Raw genomic sequence first — 23029 nt, 5'->3', positions numbered from 1 at the left:
TCCTGTATATGAGGCAAGCACTCTTGCCGCTAGGCCATATTCCCAGCCCCCAGATTATCTTACTTTGTATAAACAATTCTGTACATAGTCATTATTTTCAGATTCTTAGTTAATAAAAGTGCTATCTGTACATGGCTTTAGACCAACAGTCATTAAAGGGTCGTTAAAAACGACCTCTTTCCAGGGCTTTGTTAAAGTACAAAGGTGTTTCATTAAATGATGAATAAATAGAAATCCTATAAAAATTAGTACTTTTTTGCTGATGATAATACTTTGTTCCATTTGTATGAACTTAAGAATCTTTACAGTGTTTACAAGCTTGGAAATGGAGTATGACTCAAGTACACCAACCTTGAGTGGAAAAGCCGCAAGAGAGCACAAGGCCCTGAGTTCAAGCCCCAGTGTTGGCATAGAAAAAAAAAGATAAAAATAAAAGCCTGTCACAAAGGAAGATGAATAATAAGCAAGTACTTGGTAGAAATTTGTACATAGGGTGTTTGAGTTTGAAAGTGTAAACTCTTTTGTTAACTGTAGGACCTTTTTTGTTGTTGGTGGTGGTGGTATAGGACCTTGTATTTGTATTCTTGATTTTTTTTTTCTCCAGTTGTGGGTCTTGAACTCAGGGCCTGGACACTATCCCCACTATCCCCAAGCCTCTTTGTTGTTCAAGGATAGTGCTCTACCATTTGAGCCATAGTGCCACTTTTTGAGTGGTTAGTTGGAGATAAGAGTCTCACAGGGACTTTTCTGCCCAGGCTGGCTTTGAACCATGATCCTCAGATCTCAGCCTCTTGAGTAGCTAGGATCACAGATGTGAGCCACCAGTGCCCAGCTCTCTCTTGTATTTTTCTTTCTTTTTTTTTTGGCCAGTTGTGGGCCTTGGACTCAGGTCCTGAGCACTGTCCCTGGCTTCTTTTTGCTCAAGGCTAGCACTCTACCACTTGAGCCACAGCACCACTTCCGGCTTTTTCTGTATATGTGGTGCTGAGGAATCCAACCCAGGGCTTCATTTATACAAGGTAAGCATTTTCCCACTAGGCCATATTCCCAGCCCCTCTCTTTGTATTTTTCAAAAACGTATATGGTATTAACTCAGTATGTTCGCTTTGTCCAGAATACAAAAGCCTGAAGAATTATGCTATGTTGAACAAGATTAAATGATTTTATTGGAGAGTTTTAAAGAAAGGAACTGGTTGTGAAGGGAAAAAATGGGATTAGATTTGAAACTCAATTTGAAAGAAAGCATTTACTGACTCAGAATGGTGGGAGATAGCTTGCCCAAAACATATTAGGCGGTAAATTTTTTTGTTTTGTTTTGATTGTTTTTTGCCTGTCCTGGGGCTTGAACTCAGGGCCTGAGCACTGTCCCTTTTTTTGCTCAAGGCTAGCACTCTACCACTTGAGTCACAGCGCCACTTCCAGCTTTTTTATATATGTGGTGCTGAGGAATCCAACCCAGGGCTTCTTGTATATGAGGTAAGCACTACCACTAGGCCATATTCCCAGCCTTAGGCAGTACATTTTTTTGATACATGGAATAAGCAAAATATGGTAAAAAGCATCTGTTCAAACAGCACGTTCTCTTATATTCATTGTGGTTTACATTATACTTTATTAACTTCAAAATGGTGACTTTTCTTTTTCAGTAATGATAGCACTGATGGGGAGCCAGAAGAAAAGAGACGGAAAATAGCAAATGTTGTTATTAATCAGACAACAAATGATTCTAAAGTCTTGATTGATAATATTCCAGACACTTCTTCCTTAATTGAAGAGGTATATTGAAATTGTTTATAAATTTCTCTAATTAGTGTGTCTTTAGAATAATATTGAGTAATTTGTCTATGGAGATTTTTTTAGTAAAAATTTCATATCTTCATTTGTTAAAAAGATTACTCATTAAAAAAGTTTAAAGCCGAGTTACTATTGCTAGGCCTAAAAATAAATATAATTTATTGAATTACTTAAAATTGTTAGTGTAAAATAAACCCTTTGAGCCAGGAGTAATTATATCTTTCTTACTTAGACAAATGAATGGCCTTTGGAAAGTTTTTGTGAAGAACTTTGCAATGATCTTTTTAATCCTTCTTGGGAGGTAAGAAAGACTTCTTTATCATAAATTTTTCTCAGTGTGTGTGTGTGTGTTACCATTTATCAGGCCCTGGATTCAAGTCCTCGCACCAGAAAAAAAAAAAAAGAAGAAATCCCAGTAGTTTTCACACCAAAAGTATTTCTTTGAAAGAACTCTTGTACACTAGAAGAGGTCCCAGTATGAAGTAGAGATGAGAGTAAAGCCCTGTGTGTGCATTGGTAGTCTCAAACCATTCTATTCTTCATGGTTGGCCCCTGGATATTATTACTTCTTTTTCCTGCCGTGCATTGGGGCTAGAGTTGTAGCTCATTGCCTGAATGCATATGAGAGGGTCTGGGTTTGATTCCTAGTACCGAGAGGAAGAGGGGAAACCCTCACTTAGGATACCTTTCAGTAGCATAACACTAGGCAAAATATCCTCACCATCTTACCTTTCATGTTTTTATCTGAGTGCTCCAGTAAAGTGGAAATGTTTTGTTTGAATTGTCTTCTTGGCTCTTATTACTGGTAGCTCTGGAACTTACTGCTGCATGTATTCCTAAAATACTAGTTAGTGTTTGGGTTCTGAGAAAAAGACATAATTCTTTTTCTTTTCCTTGGATAGTGCTAAGTATATAGATGGAGCATAGGGGAGGGACTGCCATATACATTTATGTCTCAGAAGGATATTAGAATAGCTATTTCCTTGGTTGACTTTTAAAACATTCCACAAAAAAGAAAGTTATGTATGAAATATATAATTTTTTTTCTTTTTGGTCAGTCAGGGGCTTGAACTCTGGGCCTGGGTACTTTCCCTGATCTTTTCACTCAAGGCTAGTGTTCTACTACTTTAAGCCACAGCAACACTTCTGGTTTTCTGGTGGTTAATTGGAGATAAGAGTCTACAGACTTTCTGGCCTGGGCTGGCATGAGCCACTGGTGACTGGCTTGTAATTCGTGTGTGTGTGTGTGTGTGTGTGTGTGTGTGTGTGTGTGTGTCAGTATTGGGCTCTGAACTCAGGGCCTCATGGTGTTGACCTGCAGTTCCACACCTGAATTTTTGCTGATTGATCAGAAGTTAAAGAGTCACAGACCTTTCTGCCCAGGCTAGGTTCAAACTTTGATCCTCAGATCTCAGCCTCCTGAAAGGCTAGGATTACAGGCATGAGCCACCAGTGCCTGGAAAAGAATGGATTCTTATAATGTACCACTTAAATTTACTTTCTTAAAACTGCAGTATTCTGGGCTGTGAATGTGGCTTAGTTAAACTGCTTGCAAGGCATGCATGTAGCCCTGGGTTCAATTCCTCAGTACCACATAAACAAAAAAGGCCAGAAGTGGCGCTGTGGCTCAAGAGGTAGAGTGCTGGCCTTGAGCAAAAAGAAGCCAGGGCCTGAGTGCAAGCCCCAGGACTGGCAAAAACAAAACAAAAACAACAACAACAACAAAAAACCCTAAAATATTATCTCTCATATTGAAGAGAAAAATTCAATTTCTTTAAACATTTAACCTCTGACATTTAATTCTGGGTTCTTTTTTTAGGTTCGACATGGGGCAGGCACTGGACTTAGGGAAATTCTTAAAGCTCATGGAAAAAGTGGTGGTAAAATGGGAGATAGCACTTTAGAAGAGGTAAGTGTATTAGAGCTACAATTATTGACAAGTTTAGAAATTGGCTTTTTTTTCCAACATAGGATAGTAACAAGAGTATGTATATAAGGTGGGACAAGAGAAATATGTGTAGGTAAAACATATGACTAAAAATAGTTTTTTAAATAAGAAAAAGTATTTCTCGACAGGAAAATTGAGTTCTGGAGAAAGATTTATAAACATTGAGCAGAAAACTTAAAGAAGAAAGAACTTTTATACAGGATATCCTTAATTGGAAAGTAGAATAAGATGAATAAGTTACTATCAGAAAGGTCAGTGAGAAACATGATTGGAGCAGCAAGAGACTGGTGATTGGATAGTAGCTATGTGACAATTATACTTGATACCAGAGATAACCCAAGTAATTTCTCTTGAAGTACAAGTAGCATAACAAGAGTTAAGAATTTTGAATCTTACTCAAATTGATCATCAGAGAAGACATGGTTAATTTTAAAATTCACTATTAGGACTTATTTTTTGGTTATTGTTTATTCCATTAAAATCTTTCCTGGCAGGGTACCAGTGGCTCACACCTGCAATCCTAGTTACTCAGAAGGCTGAGATCTGAGGATCTCAGTTTTAAACCAGTCCAGGCACACAAATGCAAAAGACTGTCCTGTCTGTCTGTCTGTCTGTCTGTCTCTTTCTCTCTCTCTCTTGCTAGTCCTGGGCCTTGGACTCAGGGCCTGAACACTGTCCCTGGCTTCTTTTTGCTCAAGGCTAGCACTCTACCATTTGAGCCACAGCGCCACTCACTTCTGGCTGTTTTCTATATATGTGGTGCTTGGGAATCGAACCCAGGGCTTCATGTATACGAGGAAAGCACTCTTGCCACTAGGCCATATTCCCAGCCCCATCTTTCTCTTTTATTTTGGTCTTGGGGCTTGAACTCAGGGCATGAGAGCTGTCCCTAAGCCTTTTTGCTCAAGGCTAACACTTTATCACAGTCACACTCCACTTCTGGCTTTCTTGAATCGAGAGAAGAGTCTCATGACTTTCCTGCCTGGGCTGGTTTCCAATAGAGATCCTCAGATCTCAGCCTCCTGAGTAATTAATTAGTATTACAGGTGTGAGACACCAGTGCTTGACTACCAGAGACTCTTTTCTCCAATTTACCAACAAAATGGCTGAAAGTGGAGATGTAGCTCAAGTTGTAGAGTGATAGTCCAGAGTGAAAAAGTTAAGAGCTTGTGGCCTTGATTTCAAGCCCCCAGTATTGACACACACGGACAAATAATTTACCCTGGTATTGGGGGGTGGGGTGGGGTGGATATAAGGTGTCCTCCCATCCCAGTACAGAGTGTGGTTTTTGTTATTAAAAAAAAAGAATTGTGTTTTAATAGATGATTCAGCAGCATCAAGAGTGGTTGGAAGACTTGGTTATTAGACTCCTTTGTGTTTTCGCATTAGACAGATTTGGAGACTTTGTTTCTGATGAGGTAAGTATCACCTAAGTCAGGCTTTGCCTAAACAAATTACAAATACTGCAAAATTATTTATTTGCAAATGTGTGTATTTTTTTCTTTCTGTTCTGTAGGTTGTGGCACCAGTTCGTGAAACCTGTGCTCAAACGTTAGGTGTGGTTTTAAAACACATGAATGAAACAGGAGTTCATAAGACTGTAGATGTATTGCTAAAATTACTTACACAAGATCAGTGGGAAGTCAGACATGGTGGTCTGCTGGGAATTAAATATGCATTGGCAGTACGTCAGGTAACTACTTCTTTTGTCAAAGTGAATTTTCTGTTTATTTCATTAACTATATATGAAAAGGAAAAGAGATAGCTTTCATTAACTACATATATGAAATGGCCCTAGATTCTGTGTGTGTGTGTGTGTGTGTGTGTGTGTATGTATGTATGTATGTATGTATGTGTATGTGTCGGTCATGGGGTTTGAACTCAGGGCCTGGGCATTGTTCCTAAACTCTTTTATGCTCAAGGCTAGTACTCTACCACTTTGAGCCTCAGCTCTACTTCCAGTTTTCTGGTCGTTAATTGGAGATGAGTCTCATGTACTTTCCTGCATCGATTGGCTTCGAACAACAATCCTCCAATCTCAGCCTTCTGAGTAGCTAGGAGGAGAGGTGTGAGCTACCAGTGCTTGGCTTGGCCCTAGATTCTTAATGTTCCAACCAAGCCAATCCTTGCTTCTTGAGATAGTTTCTTAGAGATAAGTAGTGCTCATAAGAATTTTAAATATAAAGCTAAGTGTGATGTTTGTTGTATATCTATAATCCCAGCAATCAGGAAGCTGAGGCAGAAAGATTGTGCTATATATGCAGACTCTATTTAAAAAAAATAAAAAGGGGTTATTGTTTTTGCCTTTTTGAGGTCAAGTGTTATTTTTCTTTTTTCATCCAATACTGCAATAATCTCTGCATTTAATTCAGTTTGCCTTAAGTTATTTAAGTATTAAATACATGCTCTTGAGTTCATAAAGCTCTTTTTCAAATTATAGAAGATACAGTATTAGAATTAAATATAGGTGGCTTTACCATTCTTATATAGGGAAATAAGTTCTGAATAGTTAAATGCCTGTTCAAAAACTAGTTATGAAACTAGACTTAGTACCAAAAGTAGAAACTAGATGGCATGTTTTATATTCCAGTGTTTCTTATATTGTAATGCTTCATCTAGGCTGCACATGCACATAGCCCCTATTTATGACATTAATAGTCTATTAGTAAGTTATTGAAAACATTCATGTATGGAATCTCTCATGTCATGACTAGGAATTAGATTCCTAGGGTGATCTGTAAAAGCCTATTTGATTTATAACACGTGAGATATTTTACTTAAAAGTGTGCTAAAATGCTTTTTTAAACTATTATACAGTCTGTACAATATGTAAGATTTTTAAAAAAAATACTGATTCTGAGTTCTGTTATGATGTACAAATAAAACATTTCCTTTCCCCATTTGGGACTTCATAGGCATTTTCCTTTACTTTGGGGATAATGGTGCCAGCAAATTATCAGTGTCAGTAGGAAATGAAGAAATGTTCAAGTAAAGAGATTATAAATGAGGAGCTAGAGACTAGGACTGAACTTTTTCTTACCAGTTTAGTTTTCCAGAATATGTCTCAGATTAAACTATCTTTGTTAGGGCCTTAAGGGTTGCCCTGCCTATTGTTTTCTATTATGACTACTTGATGTTTTGAATCAGCTATTCCTGTCTTCTAGCGCTCACTACATAAAAATATGGAACCTCCTTTCATGAATCTCTGAGGGCCAGATAGAACACGTAGCTTTTTGAAGTTTTCTGAGTGTCATATTTTTCCTCCCAATTCTTCCCTCTTTCTTTTCCTCCTCCTTTTTCTCCCCCTTCACCATTTCTCTAAGCTGTCAGCAACAAAACATTTGTGATTTCTGATCATAGGCCCAAGTTTTCTATCTCTTTTCTTTTTTTGTGCTTCCTTATTTCTTCCTTATGTTTCCTTACCCTTTTAGTCCCTTCTTTCCACCTGTAGCCTCTACAGGTATGTATAATACCTGTAGCCTCTATACATTAGTATGTATAAAACTAATTCACACTTTTTTTTTGTATTTTTTACCCAGAAAATTGGTGGTCTTACCTGAGAAAATATATTCAGATATTTAAGTAACTTCCAGTAACAAAGTACTTGATGACAATGTAATCTTTCTTAAATAGGGTTATTCATATAATATATTGGTATTATTTTTATGTGATATTACATATATGTGTGTATATATACATATATATATATGAATTTATACTTTCAGATGACAACTTTAATAGAAATGTTTGCTGGGCCCCAGTGGCTCATACCTAATCCTAGCTACTTGAGAAGAGATTGGCAAGATCTCTGTGAGCAACCCAGGCAAACCTTTTGTGAGACTTGATTTCATCCAATAGTTGGGCATTGGTGGCATATACCTTTGGCCCCTTCTATAAGGGTGGCTTAGATTAGGAAGCCCACAATTCCAGTTTAGCCTAGAGGGGAACAAAAAAAGTGATCTCAAAAATAACCAAACACGGGGCTGGGAATATGGCCTGGTGGCAAGAGCGCCTGCCTTATATACATGAAGCCCTGGGTTCGATTCCCCAGCACCACATATATAGAAAACAACCAGAAGTGGTGCTGTGGCTCAAGTGGCAGAGTGCTAGCCTTGAGCAAAAAGAAACCAGGGACAGTGCTCAGGCCCTGAGTCCAAGGCCCAGGACTGGCAAAAATAAATAAATAAATAAATAAATAAATAAATAAATAAATAACAAAACACAGGCCTATGATCCTCGCTATTCACGAGGCCAGTTCAGGCAGAAAAGTATATGAGACTCTGTCTCTAATTAATCAGCAAAATTCTGGGCTGAAGGCTTGGCTGAAATATAGCATACCAGCTACCAGCTACCAGGAAGAAAGCTAATGGTGAGCATGAAGACCTAGAAAAAAAGGGAAAAGAAAAGAAACAGAACAAAAAGACTGAGAGGTATAGCTCAGGTGGTGGAGTGCTTATCTAGCAATTTTTAAGTCCTGAGTTCAAACCCGAGAGCCACTAAAAAAAGGAAGTAGAAATATTTAAGTGCAAACACTGTGTTATAAAAAATCTTTTTGTTTTTACTGTTTTATAGGATGTGATTAATACTTTATTACCTAAAGTTTTAACTAGAATAATTGAAGGACTTCAAGATCTTGATGATGATGTCAGAGCTGTTGCTGCAGCATCATTAGTGCCTGTTGTAGAAAGCTTGGTCTATCTCCAGACACAAAAGGTACATTCAATATTCTTTATGTTTGCTTTCTGCAGAAAAATGTTACATTTTAGATATGGAGTATTAGGAAAGAAATCTAGTACTTTTTTTCCCCTTCATTCTCAATTTTCTTGTGATATACATTACTCTGAAGCAGGATTTTTTTTTTTTTTCTGCCTGAGACCAGTACTCACTCCATATCTAATGTTTTCCTTCATTGTCTAATTTGTCTAATTGGTAGGTGATAATTGGTTTCACTCATTACCAACTGAGCCATACCTCCAACCCCAAGAAATCTTTTTTTTTTTTGCCAGTCCTGGACCTTGGACTCAGGGCCTGAGCACCGTCCCTGGCCTCTTCTTGCTCAAGGCTAGCACTCTGCCACTTGAGCCACAGCGCCCCCTCTGGCCGTTTTCCATATATGTGGTGCTGGGGAATCGAACCGAGAGCTTCATGTGTAGGAGGCAAGCACTCTTGCCACTAGGCCATACTCCCAGCCCCAAGAAATCTTGATCATGTATTATTTGGGAAGATTAAACTATATCTGTTATCTGCTTGCCTTCTTGTACATTAAATACAGGAAAACTTCTTGAGAAGAAAACTGTTTTTCCATTAGTCTTTATTTTTAGAAATGTAAGATCCTAGTTTTTAGGTTTTGGCTTTTTAAAATCTGAATTCATTTTTGAAGGGATTAGTTTAAGATATAGCTAGTGTTTCATTTTATGAAACCCAGAAATAAAGTTTAAAGTTCAGCTAGCATTATTTTATGAGCTGGAAAACTAAATTTGTCTTTTCATGAAGGTTGATGTCATCTAAAATTGCTTTACATAGAGTAGCATATCTTGTATCATTGTACAGTATTGTTTTTAGAGTTTAGCCTTTTACTAGAATATTAACTATTTGGGGAGTTGGAGGCATGACTCAGGTGGCACCAGCCAGTGAGCGAAATGCATCAGATATTGAATTGGAATCTCTGTCTCTGGGTCCCCCCTCCCCCAGCCAAAAAAAAAAAGGCTATTTTATTTTCTGATTTTTTTCATATGCAGTGTGAATTTAGTTCACAAGAAAGTGACAGAGTCGAATAGAATGGCACTGAAAGAAGGAGGGACAGAGCAGTTTTAATTGTAAATGTCTTCTTAACTTTGCTTAAAACTGGCAAGTTTGAGCTGGGCACTGGTATCTCACACCTATACTCTTAGCTATTCAGGAGACAGATCTGAGGATTGCTGTTGGAAGCCAATCCATGCAGGAAAGTCCATGAGACTTATCTCCAATAAACTATCAAAAAACAGAAGTAGAGCTGTGATTCAAGTGGTAGAATGCTAGCCTTGAGCACAAAAACTCATGGATAGCATCCAGGCCCTGAGTTCTAGCTCAGGCTCTGCATACATACCAAAAAGAACCCCCCAAAACATTGGAATTCTATATTATTGTTGATTCAATTTTGTAGGCATTATGAATTTTTTGATAAGTTATCTTGAAAACTGATTATTACAGGTACCCTCTATTATAAATACCTTATGGGATGCTCTTCTGGAATTAGATGATCTGACAGCTTCAACAAATAGTATTATGACTCTTCTTTCATCGTTGTTAACTTATCCTCAGGTCCAACAATGCAGGTAATTCTTTCTAATTAATGACACAAAGTAAAAAGTCTTTTTCTAACTTTGTAGTTAATTAAGCCCTAAACATCTTGCAACTTTAAAAATACTAGTGTAGGGCTGGGGATATGGCCTAGTGGCAAGAGTGCTTGCCTCGTATACATGAGGCCCTGAGTTCAATTCCCCAGCATCACATATGCAGAAAATGGCCAGAAGTGGCGCTATGGCTCAAGTGGCAGAGTGCTAGCCTTGGGCAAAAAGAAGCCAGGGACAGTGCTCAGGCCCTGAGTCCAAGCCCCAGGACTGGCCAAAAAAAAAAAAGATACTAGTGTAGGCTGGGCACTGGTGGCTCATGCCTGTAATCCTTGCTATTCAGACTAAGATCTGAGGATCTCAGTTTGAAACCAGGTTGGCAAGAAAGTCCATGAGACTCTTATCTCCAATTAACCACCAAAAAGCAAGAAGTGGAGCTGTGGCTCAAGTGGTAGAGTGCTAGCCTTGAGCAAAAAAGCTCAGGGACAGTGCCCAGATCTCACACACACACACACACACACATGCACGCACGCACACACGCGCACACACACGAGTGCTAGCCTTGAGCAAAAAAGCTCAGGGACAGTGCCCAGATCTGACACACACACACACACTCCAGACAACTAAAAAACAAAGGTAGTAGTGTAAATTGGGAATACCAATGACTATTATTTTCAGGAAGTCATCTTCTTTATCTACCAGCATTTTGAGGACAGAAGAGATAATTTTGAGGGCTAGGAATGAAGTTTAGTGGTAGAGTTCATGTACATATCCATCCCTACCACTGCAACAAACCATTACTTTCCTTACTGTTGGTATACTTTGGTTATGCAATTTACTATTTTTTGGATAGTTAAGCAGTTTAAAAACATGATTATTTCAGGGGCTGGGAATATGGCCTAGTGGCAAGAGTGCTTGCCTCGTATACATGAGGCCCTGGGTTCGACTCCTCAGCACCACATATACAGAAAATGTCCAGAAGTGGCGCTGTGGCTCAAGTGGCAGAGTGCTAACCTTGAGCAAAAAAAGAAGCCAGGGACAGTGCTCAGGCCCTGAGTTCACGGCCCAGGACTGCCCAAAAAAACCAAACAAACAAACATGATTATTTCATATTATTTTCAGCTCTCAGAATATACTTTTGCCTTATTAGTGACTGTGACAGTTAGTAGGATTATAAGATGCTTTATATTTTCCAAAACCTGTCTCTTTGAACTTTCACTTTATAATGTTTATTTCTTTAGAATAATTCAGTTTGCTTCAGAAAAGGAATACATATTAATGTAATATATCCAAAGGGGAAAAATTGGAGGAAGCCAGAATTGTACACCACATTGAAATTAAAATTACAGCGTTTCTGACTTTCCTAGTCTAGTATTTGAAGTGAGACTCAAATAATGTTCCCTACTTTTTAATGATTGGCTCCTGAATACTATTGTTTTGTTTTTATTAATTAGTGATATAGAAGAAACATGAAATTTATAAAACTTCACATATGGTTCCTGGCTCCTCAGGAGGCTGACTAGGATGATCTCAGTTTGAAGTTTTATCTAGGCAAAAATGTCCTGGAGACTCTACCTCCAATTAAACAGTAAAAAGCCAGGCTGGAGGTATGAGTCAAGTAGTGGCACACCAGCCATGAATAAGCAAGACAAGCAAAAGACAGACTCTCCCTTAGTTAAAGTCCTGGAACTGGAAAAAGAAAAATTTTAATTTTAGAAAAATTCACAGATGAGGAAATTACTGTTCTTAGCCTAGTGAGTGTGGTCAGTAAATATGCACATGATTATGATTTTAAAGTAATTTCTGACTGTTGAGTATTTTATATGAAAATCCAAGTTGTACATAGAAAATGTTTCAATAGGGCGGACTGAATGACAGTAATTGAATGCTAAATTTAGGTTCATACAACAGCACACAAGTAGGAATGTCAAAACAAGTACCTATAAAAGCAATAGAAGAAAAACAAGTGGTGGTACATATGTGGAGTTTCCTATTTTTTTATGTTTCCAGTACTTAAGTTGCAAAATACAGGCTTTTTTTTTTTTTTTTCTGTCAGTTTCTGGGCTTGAACTCAGCCTGGGTGCTGTTCCTTTGCTGTTTTGCTCAAGGCTAGCACTCTACCACTTCAAGTTTTCTGCTGGTTAATTGGAGATAAGAGTCTCATGGACTTTCCTGCCTGGGCTGGCTTCTAATTTTGATCCTCAGATATCAGCCTCCTGAAATAGCTAGGATTACAGGCTCAGGCCACCAGTGCCTGACTAAAGATAGGGTTTTTAAATACTCTAGATCAAGCTTTTATTTTTATTTTTATTTATTTATTTTTTTTTGCCAGTCCTGGCCTTGGACTCAGGGCCTGAGCACTGTCCCTGGCTTCTTTTTGCTCAAGGCCAGCACTCTGCCACTTGAGCCACAGCACCACTTCTGGCCATTTTTTATATATGTGGTGCTGGGGAATCAAACCCAGGGCTTCATTTATACGAGGCAAGCACTCTTGCCACTAGGCCATATTCCCAGCCCTAAATCAAGCTTTTAATAGGTAAACCTCTTCTGTGAAGGTCCAAATAGTCAACTAAAAAACTTGTGGGACTGGGAATGTGGCTTAGCGGTAGAGTGCTTGCCTACCATGTATGAAGCCCTGGGTTTGATTCCTTAATACCACACAAAAAGAAAAGGCCAAAAGTGGCACTGTGGCTCAAATGGTAGAGTGCTAGCCTTGAGCAAAAGAAGCTCAGGGACAGTGCTCAAGCCCTGAGTTCTAAGCCCCAGCACTGGTAAAAACAACCCCCCAAAATTTGTGAACCACAATCTGTGTCATCATACATAGCATTATATGAAGTGATGAACAGGCTTGTATGCTAGTAAAACTTACTTTAAAGCAAAACAATTCAGGAGGAATGAATTTGGCCTATCAGCCTTCGTGGATGGTGTTAGAAAAACTAGAAAATGTAAGAAAATACAATAATGTAATGAAAATTCTGGTAATTCAATGTGATATGTAGTTTTCCATCCATTTCATTTGTTTCAAAAATTTGCTTCTCATATTTGTCAGATATTTTCTAGCTATGTAAGAAGAACTACAGCATGTCATTTGGAGCATGAATAGTTAAACACTATTAACAAGACCTTTGTTGTAATGTCTTTGTGTATTCTGAGTCTCTTTTATGTCTGCGTGTGCATGTTTTTATTTTAGAATTTTTGAGTGAACTTATTACTAAATGTTACTATAAAAGGTATGTTCATAAATATTTAGTGTTAAAAGGCAGGCCTGAAAAGAAGCACAAAAGTTGGACAAGTATCTAACATTGGCATATACTGTTTTGTTTATGCCTTTTTGTACATAGGTATATAGTTCAAATGTTAAATACAAATAATTTCTTAACCCAGGTGAATATTATAAATAGTTCATGAATGACTGGAATCCCATGATTCAAGTTAGCTTAGGCTTGTCTTGCTTGCTTCCTCAATTATAATCTAGTTGATGAGGCAGGAGAGTTTTGGAGTTTTTCTAGCTTAGTATTGCTAAAGTTCAGTAGTAAACTACAAGACTACAGCCATACCATTTGATGAATGGTATGTGCATCTACCTGTTGGGGTTAGCTACAGGTGGAAATGGAGTAAAGTTTAGTAAACCTGATTGATTGAATTGCTAAGATAAATATCCCATTTTCCTCAGAAGGAACAATTTTAATGCAGATATATTGAAAAGTTTTTAAGTTGATAAAGATAGTTCATGACATTAGTGCCATAGAAAACACTTATGTGGGCTGGGAACGTGGCTTAGTGGTGGAGTACTTGCCTAGCATGCACGAAGCCCTGGGATGGATTCCTCAGCACCACATAATCAGAAAAAGCCGGAAGTGGTGCTGTGGCTCAAGTGGTAGAGTGCTGGCCTTGAGCAAAAAAGAAGCCAGAGACAGTGCTCAGGCCCTGAGTCCAAGCCCCAGGACTGGCAAAAAACAACAAAACAAATAAAAAACCCTTAATGTTAGATTTAAACTTTTTTTTTTTTTTTTTTTTTTTTTTGGCCAGTCCTGGGCCTTGGACTCAGGGCCTGAGCACTGTCCCTGGCTTCTTCCCGCTCAAGGCTAGCACTCTGCCACTTGAGCCACAGCGCCGCTTCTGGCCGTTTTCTGCATATGTGGTGCTGGGGAATCGAACCTAGGGCCTCGTGTATCCGAGGCAGGCACTCTTGCCACTAGGCTATATCCCCAGCCCCAGATTTAAACTTTTTGCCTATTTTGTTCTCTAATAACATTTTTCAGCAAGGGTATTAGGTGACTGTTCATGTGAAAATTGAATCTTTTTAATCGAAAAGATTAAAATCTCAAAACCCATAGGTCCACATGAGAGTGATACTTAAGATGAATATATATATATATGAAGTTTCAACTGAGAATGAGTAAGATTAATTTGTGTCTTCTTTATTAGTATTCAACAGTCACTCACAGTTTTAGTTCCACGTGTCTGGCCATTTTTACATCACACTATATCATCAGTTCGAAGAGCAGCATTGGAAACTCTGTTTACGTTATTATCAACACAGGATCAGGTAAGCATTGAACTGTAGAAATCTTGCAGCTTTTAAGTTAATTTTATAAAATAAACTTTGCTCATGCTTGCTACATATTCAAAGGTCAAAATGCTGGGCTAGAAGTAGTATAGTAACTATAAACATATAGAAATAAATCATGAGGACAGAAATATTTTAGTATTTTATTGTGTTCTCAGCACTTGGAATAGTGCTTAACACAAAGGAAGTCCTCAGAAAATATTTGTTGAATAAACAAGTATTGTTTGAATAGTCTCTTCCTATAGGATACCTGCTCTTCAGCCTTTGTTTGCTTTCCATGATTGACAAGGAAGTGGTTGGCAGAACCCATCCCAGGTTGTAAGGTTTTAAGTGACTGGCCATTGAATTCCTGGCTGTTGCTTCCTCTTTAAAAGATTACTCAGTCTTTAAGATCCTGCTATTTCCAAGAATACTATACTCAGGACTGACACACTGAAATGTCTTCAGATGTCATTGAAGTAGTATTAATGTTTTCAGCCTATTAGTTGAGGAGTCCTTCCCCTGTTTATAAGTACTTTAATACTATGAGTTTTTAAAAATAACTTTGTAGGTGGAGTACAATACACTAGGAAAAATATCAGGAATCCGAATTCTTTCAACATAATATGTATAATATATTTTACACAGATACTACAGTTTGGACCAATTGCCTTTAAAAAGCAGCATTTAATTATTTTAAGACAGTAGATACTTGCATGAATAAATGTCTCTTGTGCTCACTAACCATGTGTTTGTATATAAATTGGGAATATTACATGTACATATTTTATTTTATTATATTTATTTATTTTTTTGCCAGTCCCGGCCTTGGACTCAGGGCCTGAGCACTGTCCCTGGCTTCTTTTTGCTCAAGGCTAGCACTCTGCCACTTGAGTCACAGCACCACTTCTGGCCACTTTCTGTATATGTGGTACTGGGGAATCGAACCCAGGGCTTCAGTTATACGAGGCAAGCGCTCTTGCCACTAGGCCATATCCCCAGACCACATGTACATATTTTAATCTGCAGCATGGCATTATGTTCAACTTTGTGAATAAACATCTATAAATTTCATTTTCCATTCTTTTGATTTTATTTAATCAGAATCTTCTGCAGAAAAACTATCAGGTCTGTTTTATAATTCTCTGTTGATTAGGCATAGATTGGTATGAAAATTAGGGCGCAGACTGATAAGACAACTCTCATGGGCTACTCTTTATTTTTATTCATACTTCAATTTTGTAATTTTTGCCTAATTTTTAGGCTTATATTGATCATACAAAGAAGGTTCATTGTGATACTTATGTATCCGCATAAAATGTACTTTGATCATATTCAGCATGACAGTTACTTTCTTTTCTATTTGATTATTCTGTTTACATACACGCATACAATGTATTTCTATCATGTTCATTGTCTCCTTTTGCCCTTTCCTTCTACCCAACCCTCAAATAGTGCCTAAATGTTTCTGAGTATTCCTAAATTTACTTTGGACAAACTGCTTGATGTCATCAAATCACTTTGTTTCACAATGGCTTTTTTTTTTTTTAAAGCATAGAGACTAAGCAATTTTAGATTTACAGAAAAATTGAGAAAAATCCAGAAAATGGTCTTGCTATATATATATTCTTTATATTTCTGTTACTATTCAAGCAATTTCCTGTTAATACCTTGGTTTCTTATGATACATTTGTTATAATTGATGGTCCAATACTGGTTATTGTTATTAACTAAAGTCTATACTTTAGGGTTTACTCTACATTTTAGATTGTGCATGCGTGCATATGTATGTGTGCATGTGTCAGTCCTCTGGCTTGAACTCAGGGCCTGGGTGCTGTCCCTCGGCTTTTGTGCTCAAGGTTAGTGCTCTACTACTTGAGCCGTAGTTCCACTTCCGTCTTTTTTGGGGGGGGGTCAGTCCTGGGCCTTGGACTCAGGGCCTGAGCACTGTCCCTGGCTTCCTTTTGCTCAAGGCTAGCACTCTGCCACTTGAGCCACAGCGCCACTTCTGGCCGTTTTCTTTATATGTGGTGCTGGGGAATCGAGGCAGGCTCTCTTGCCACTAGGCCATATCCCCAGCCCCCACTTCTGTGTTTTTTGGTGGTTAATTGGATATGAGTCTCATGGACTTTTTGTTCAAGTTAGCTTGGAACTGTGAGCCTTAGATCTGAACTTCCTGAGTAGCTAGGACTACAGGTGTGAGCCATCAGCTGACTTTTTTTTCCCCCTTTTTTTAAAGTTTTTTTTTTAAATTAAATTTTGTTGACAAGGTGTTGCTGGTTGGTTTTTGACAAGGATGTATAATATCCATCCATGTAGTATTATACAAAGTAGGATAATACTACATGTATAAAAGTTACCTGTGCTTCACCTGTTTGTCTTCATTTCCATTTCCTGAGCCCTTAACAACCACTGCTCTTTTTACTCTCTCTTTTAAAGTTTTGTTTTTCCCAGAATATCATGAGTTGGAATAATATAGTGTGCCTAATTTTTAGCTTTTTTAATTTAACAATATGAAATTAATTTTTACGTAATTAAAATTTTAAATTATGTTAATTTTTAGATTTTTTTACTTAACAGTTAATTATGGTTTCTCTTTTTTTCATGGCTTGATAACTCTCTCTTTTCTCTCATTCATGTGTGTGGTGTGTGGGGGTGGGTATGTAGTGGGACCAGCCACTCTGCCTTAGCTTTTTCACTCAAGGCTGGTGTGCTACCCCTTGAACTTATGACTCTAGCTTCAGCCTTTTGTTTGTTAATTGGAGATAAGAGGCTCATAGACTTTTCTCTCTGGGCTAGCTTCTAACTGAGATCTTCAGATGTCAGCCTCTTGAGTAGCTACAATTATAAGTAAGAGCCACTGGTGCTTGGCTTATTTTGTTGGGGGCGGGGTTGTAGGGAGGGAAGAAGGGAAAGTGGGAGGGAGAAGTGGGGAAAGCACAGGATCCTCCTTGCAGGCTTGCAGATATGAGCTCTGGAACCTGGTTCATGAGCCTTAGCTCAGTTTTTAATCACTGAATAGTATTCTATTTTATGAGTATACCACAGTTCATTCACCTATTTACCTGCTGAAGGACATCTTGGTTGCTTTTAATTATCTAAAAAGTAATGACATTACTTCTGATTCCTTGTTCTTACAGTTCTGTGCATACAATAGATATTTACTTGCTTGATTTGGGCAGGCTTTGGAATTGTTGAGAAATCTGTTAGATTGAGGTTCTTCATATGTATGAGGAGACATTAGAACCTACTGGAATTGGAAGCAAAGTGGTATACCATTTTATACATATACTATGCATATGGTATACCATATACATAGGTATACCTATATACATAAGTTTATCTAAGGAAGGAGTGTGCATAGCTTCCTCAAATTTAAGAATTTGCCTTATATGTAGTGAACTCAAAGTGCAGTTTTTTAGGTTGGATGTTACATAACTCATTACTCGCATTACTGTTTAACACAGAATGTAAACGCTGATCTTGTAGCACAGCAGCAATAATCATCATTTTTCTGATCTCCCTAACAAAAGCAGTGATTTCTGATGTCACCTGTATGACTTTGCTGATGTGACTTGTTTCTAGATGAGGAGCTGTTCAACTATCAATAGATAATTTTGACTTAACAATAGTTGAGCCTTTTCCAGCTCCTGTGACTGTATACTATGTAATTTCTCCAAATTATTAAAGTAACCTATGGGGTACTTGTTGCCTCTAAATGTTACCAAAATCTATAGCCAGGTGAACTTTTTTGATAAAACTGCAATATTTTCATGTAACACATTTATACTTTAGGTAAGCTTATATTTATCTGATTCAATTTGTTTTTCATTAATTTACTTGGATTCTATTTTTGTTTGCAGAATTCTTCATCTTGGCTTATACCTATCCTGTCTGATATGCTTCGACACATTTTTCAGTTTTGTGTTTTAGAAAGCAGTCAGGAAATTCTGGACCTTATTCACAAGGTACACAATGAGTCCATGTTACTCTTCCTAATAACTAATTTACATTTTCTCCAACTTACTATACTGTTGGTTAGAGATTTTAAGAAATTAAAAGCCATTCAAAAGTATTTGAAAAGTCTGGCAAATATAGCAAGATGAGACAAAAAGCTAGAGTTTTATGTAATAGTAAATTTCTGGTTTGCATGATTTTTTTCCCCTCATTATATCACTTATTAAACATACTCTGAAAGTCCCAATGTGAAAGAAAAGAATGTTGTTCTTTAGTCATTTTACTGTTATCAGTATGGTTATAGATCCTACAAAGTATTTTGGGAGATATATTGGTAATGTAGAGTCCAGTTTAGACTTTACTTTTGCTTTGATTTAGCAAGATCAGTCATATGTTGGAATCTTGCAAGAGCCACTTGCCATTTGCTATATTTAATAGCTTATAGCAGGAAATGGTAGTATTGTAACTGTATAATTTATTAAATTAGTCTTGAATTGTTGACCTCAAAGGTAACATTGATAACGATCTTGGATTAACAGTGGTATTATTTTTGTATGTTGGTTCAAGCTAGTTTAATATTAGGCATAATAAAGATAGTAAGATCACAAATCAAGATTTGAACTGTTTCTAACTTATCTCAGGATGTTACCATTTCTAAATTTAGCTCAGTACTATGAGGAGCTATTATCTCTTGAAGGAGATGCCTATACGGCATCTATAATCTTAGCTTCTCAGGAGACTGAGATCTGAAGATCGTAGTTTGAAGCCAGCCTGGGCAGGAAAATCTAGGAGACTCTTATCTCCAAGCAGGAAAGTCTGTGGAAAACTTATCTCCCATTAGTAACTAGTAAAAGGCCAGAAGTAGTGTTGTGGTCAGAGCCTAGGCCTAGAGTTCAAGGCCAAGGACAGGCCAAAAAAAAAAAATTAATGTTAAGCCTTATAATATGTAAAAAGCATTTCAATTGATCTTGTAAGATTTTGACAACTATTATATTTTTATGGATCTATCTACTTTTCAAGATTTTTATAAAATATTGAAGATTCTACATTGTTCCTGAGGCAGGGTCACTGTATATGTTTGTTTCTCAGGCTAATTTATTTTTTTCTTGGTTGTGGGGCTTGAACTCAGGACCTGGAATTTTTTTGTTCCTGATCTCTTTTGCTCCACTGAGATAAATCCTCAACCTAGTATTAAGATTTGTTAAATATTAAGAGAAAGTTTTCATTTTGTTCCCCTTTTATTTTGTAGGTTTGGATGGAACTGTTGAGCAAGGCCTCAGTTCAGTATGTGGTAGCAGCTGCTTGTCCATGGATGGGTGCTTGGCTTTGCTTAATGATGCAGCCTTCTCATTTACCTATTGATTTGAATATGTTGCTAGAAGTAAAAGCTAGAGCCAAGGTAACTGTAGGGGGACATGATGAATTTGTATTGTCAACTCATAATTATTAAAATAGTAACCATATAAGAAACCCATTTTTTTATCATTAACCTAATTTCATTTTCTGCCAAAATTGTAATCTTTATCCACTAAATTTATGAAAAGAGCTATATTATACTGGGAAACAGTATTTGGTGTTGCCAATTAAATTTTTATTTTTCCTTTCTTTTTCTGTAGGAAAAAACAGGTGGCAAAGTACGCCAAGGACAAAGCCAGAATAAAGAAGTACTTCAGGAGTATATTGCAGGTGCAGACACCGTAATGGAAGATCCAGCCACCAGGGATTTTGTAGTTATGAGGGCAAGAATGATGGCAGCCAAGTGAGTATTCACCCTTGTCAATCATAAATGTAGGTCTAGTCTTACAAGTTATTTAACCAAAGGATTCCTCTTTTATGCTATCTATAGTCTAAGAAAAATTCAAAGGAGTAAATATTTTTATTTGTCTTCAGTTTTAAAATAGAATTATTACTTTTTTTTTTTTTTTACTAGTCCTGGGGCTTGGACTCGTGGCCTAAGCACTGTCCCTGGCTTCCTTTTGCTCAAGGCTAGCACTCTACCACTTGAGCCACAGCACCACTTCTGGCTTTTTCTATATATGTGGTGCTGAGGAATCGAACCCAGGGCTTCATGTATACAAGGCAAGTACTCTACCACTAGGCCATATTCCCAGTCCCTAAAAATAGAATTATTTTTAAACATGCTTTATGAAGTTATAAAGTTTTCCCTTATAAGAAAATTTATGGCTTCAATAGGGAAAATTTTCCCTCAAGTAATTTCTTTTTTGGGGGTTATATGTTTTTATTATTTTTTAAAATAATTACTTATTGTCAAAGTGATGTACAGAGGGGTTATAGTTTCATATGTAAGGCAGTGGGTACATTTCTTGTACAATTTGTTACCTCCTCCCTCATTCCCCCCTCCCCTACTTATTTGTTGTCAAAGTGATGTACAGAGGGGTTATAGTTTCATATGTAAGGCAGTGGGTACATTTCTTGTACAATTTGTTACTTCCTCCCTCATTCCCCCCCTCCTCTTCCCCTTTCCCTCTCCCCCCATGAGTTGTTCAGTTGGTTTACACCAAATGGTTTTGTAAGTATTGCTTTTGGAGTCATTTGTCTTTTTATCCTTTGTCTCTTGATTTTGATATTCCCTTTCCCTTCCCTAGTTCTAATACCAGTATGTACAGTATCCAGGGTACTCAGATGAGATACAGTGAAAGCCCAGGGACAATCACAGGAAGGGGATACAAGAGAATCATCAACAAAAAAAGCTACACCTCAAGTAATTTCAATACTAACTTATTTTTTCACTGTTTTAGGTTGTTAGGAGCACTTTGTTGCTGTATTTGTGACCCAGGTGTAAATATGGTAACCCAAGAAATTAAACCAGCAGAATCCCTTGGCCAGTTACTGCTCTTCCATTTGAACTCCAAATCTGCCTTACAGAGGATTAGTGTTGCTTTGGTCATCTGTGAATGGGCTACTTTACAAAAGGTAAGATTATGTCTCCCAAATAATAAAGACAGATTAAGTAAAACTAATTTCCATTAGCTTTTAGGGTTATTTATATTTTACAACAGAGAAGTGAATTTTTTCTTTATAAAAAGACACTATTGCCTCATACTTCTAATCCTAGCTACTTAGGAAGCTGAGATCCCAGAGGATCAGGTTCAAAGCCAATCTGGGCAGAAAAATCCGAGAGATTCCATCTCCAGTATAACCCAATAAAAAGCTGGGCTGGAGGTGTGGCTCAAGTAGTAGAGTAGAGTGCCAGCCAAGCAAGTATGAGGTCCTGAGTTCCAATCCTAGTATCAACAAAAGGAGAAAAAAAAATTCAACAGTTATAGGAGACTATTCCAATTACATTGAATATTATTTCCCTCCTGTTTACATTAGATTTTTTTCTTAGCTTTCCCACTCTGTAGCTTGCTATACTTATATTTAATATTTGCTCTTCACCACATATTTTGTTAAGAAAGGTTGATATTAAAAACATGTATTTAGGTCAGGTGCTGGTGGCCCAGGCCTGTAACCTTAGCAAAACAGGCTAAGATCTGAGGATTATGGTTCAAAGCCAGCATGGGCAGGAAAGTCCCTGTGAGACTCTTTCCTCCAAATAACCTCTCAAAAACTGAAAGTGCTATGGCTCCAAGTGGTAGTGTTCTAGCCTTGAGTAAAAGAGCTCAGGGACAGTGTCCAGGCCCTGAGTTCAAGCTCCACTACTGACCAAAAAAAAAAAAAGGTGGCTCAGGGCCCAGGCCCTGAGATTAAGCCTCACAACTGACAAACAAAGCAAACTATGTATAGAAGCAGTACAGAAACTGGATGCTCAATCTTTCCTCTCTGTATCCCTCAAAGAGAACATTTTCAGTCCTTTTTGTTTTAGAACTCTTAATTGTATGGAGAGTAAGTATCAAGGGGAGAATTTTTGGTTACAGAATAAAGCAAGTTTTATATTTAAACCCCTATTTTCATACTTCCAGGCAAACCATTCCTTTCAAGCTCTTTTAACCTGTAACTTCTAGTAAGAAGTATGATTTTCTTTTAAGATTTGCTTCTGTAAACCAAAGAAATTTCTTGCTGGTTTTGTTTATTCCATTTACTGGAATTCTGGAAATTTAACTGTCTGCACTTGCTGTGAGAGTTGCTGTTACTGCCTCTTACCATTTTGTCTAAGCTGTATCTAAAAGTAACTCATCCATGCTCTATTGCAATTGAGACCCCTGCTTTGCCTCTGGAAAGAAGCAAGTCTCATCTGTTTTTTAGTCAGGACTCAATGTGCTGGAGAGGCAGTGATGCTGTGTTTTTGTGCCTCTCAGACTCAGCAGCAAGTGTTGACAGTTCGGTTTCTGGACCCTCACAGAGCTTCTCTGGATTTACTCTGTGAACCCAGGCTGATCACCCAGATCCCACAGAATCCCTCATGGCTCACCACTGAGGCCAGTCCCCCCTCTGGTTGGGGCAGGCCACAACCAGAAAGAGTGGGAAGGGTTAGTTAAATTTGGGGGCAGG

General features: G+C 37.7%; 1 protein-coding gene across 1 annotated transcript in view; it reads left to right on the top strand.

The window, feature by feature from the left end:
* The window catches only part of Btaf1 (B-TFIID TATA-box binding protein associated factor 1), an 84592-nt gene that overhangs the window by 28405 nt on the left and 33158 nt on the right, over positions 1–23029 (top strand). Inside the window, exons 7-18 of the mRNA XM_048338693.1 lie at positions 1647–1776; positions 2027–2095; positions 3614–3703; positions 5065–5160; positions 5259–5435; positions 8315–8455; positions 9932–10056; positions 14500–14620; positions 18484–18588; positions 19827–19976; positions 20194–20336; positions 21337–21511. Of these exons, the coding sequence (XP_048194650.1) occupies positions 1647–1776; positions 2027–2095; positions 3614–3703; positions 5065–5160; positions 5259–5435; positions 8315–8455; positions 9932–10056; positions 14500–14620; positions 18484–18588; positions 19827–19976; positions 20194–20336; positions 21337–21511 (1522 nt within the window). The remainder of the gene's footprint in view (positions 1–1646; positions 1777–2026; positions 2096–3613; positions 3704–5064; positions 5161–5258; positions 5436–8314; positions 8456–9931; positions 10057–14499; positions 14621–18483; positions 18589–19826; positions 19977–20193; positions 20337–21336; positions 21512–23029) is intronic.

Source organism: Perognathus longimembris, chromosome 2 (genome assembly GCF_023159225.1).
Source record: "Perognathus longimembris pacificus isolate PPM17 chromosome 2, ASM2315922v1, whole genome shotgun sequence".
Lineage (NCBI taxonomy): Eukaryota > Metazoa > Chordata > Mammalia > Rodentia > Heteromyidae > Perognathus > Perognathus longimembris.
This window is presented reverse-complemented; position numbering and strand designations above follow the sequence as displayed.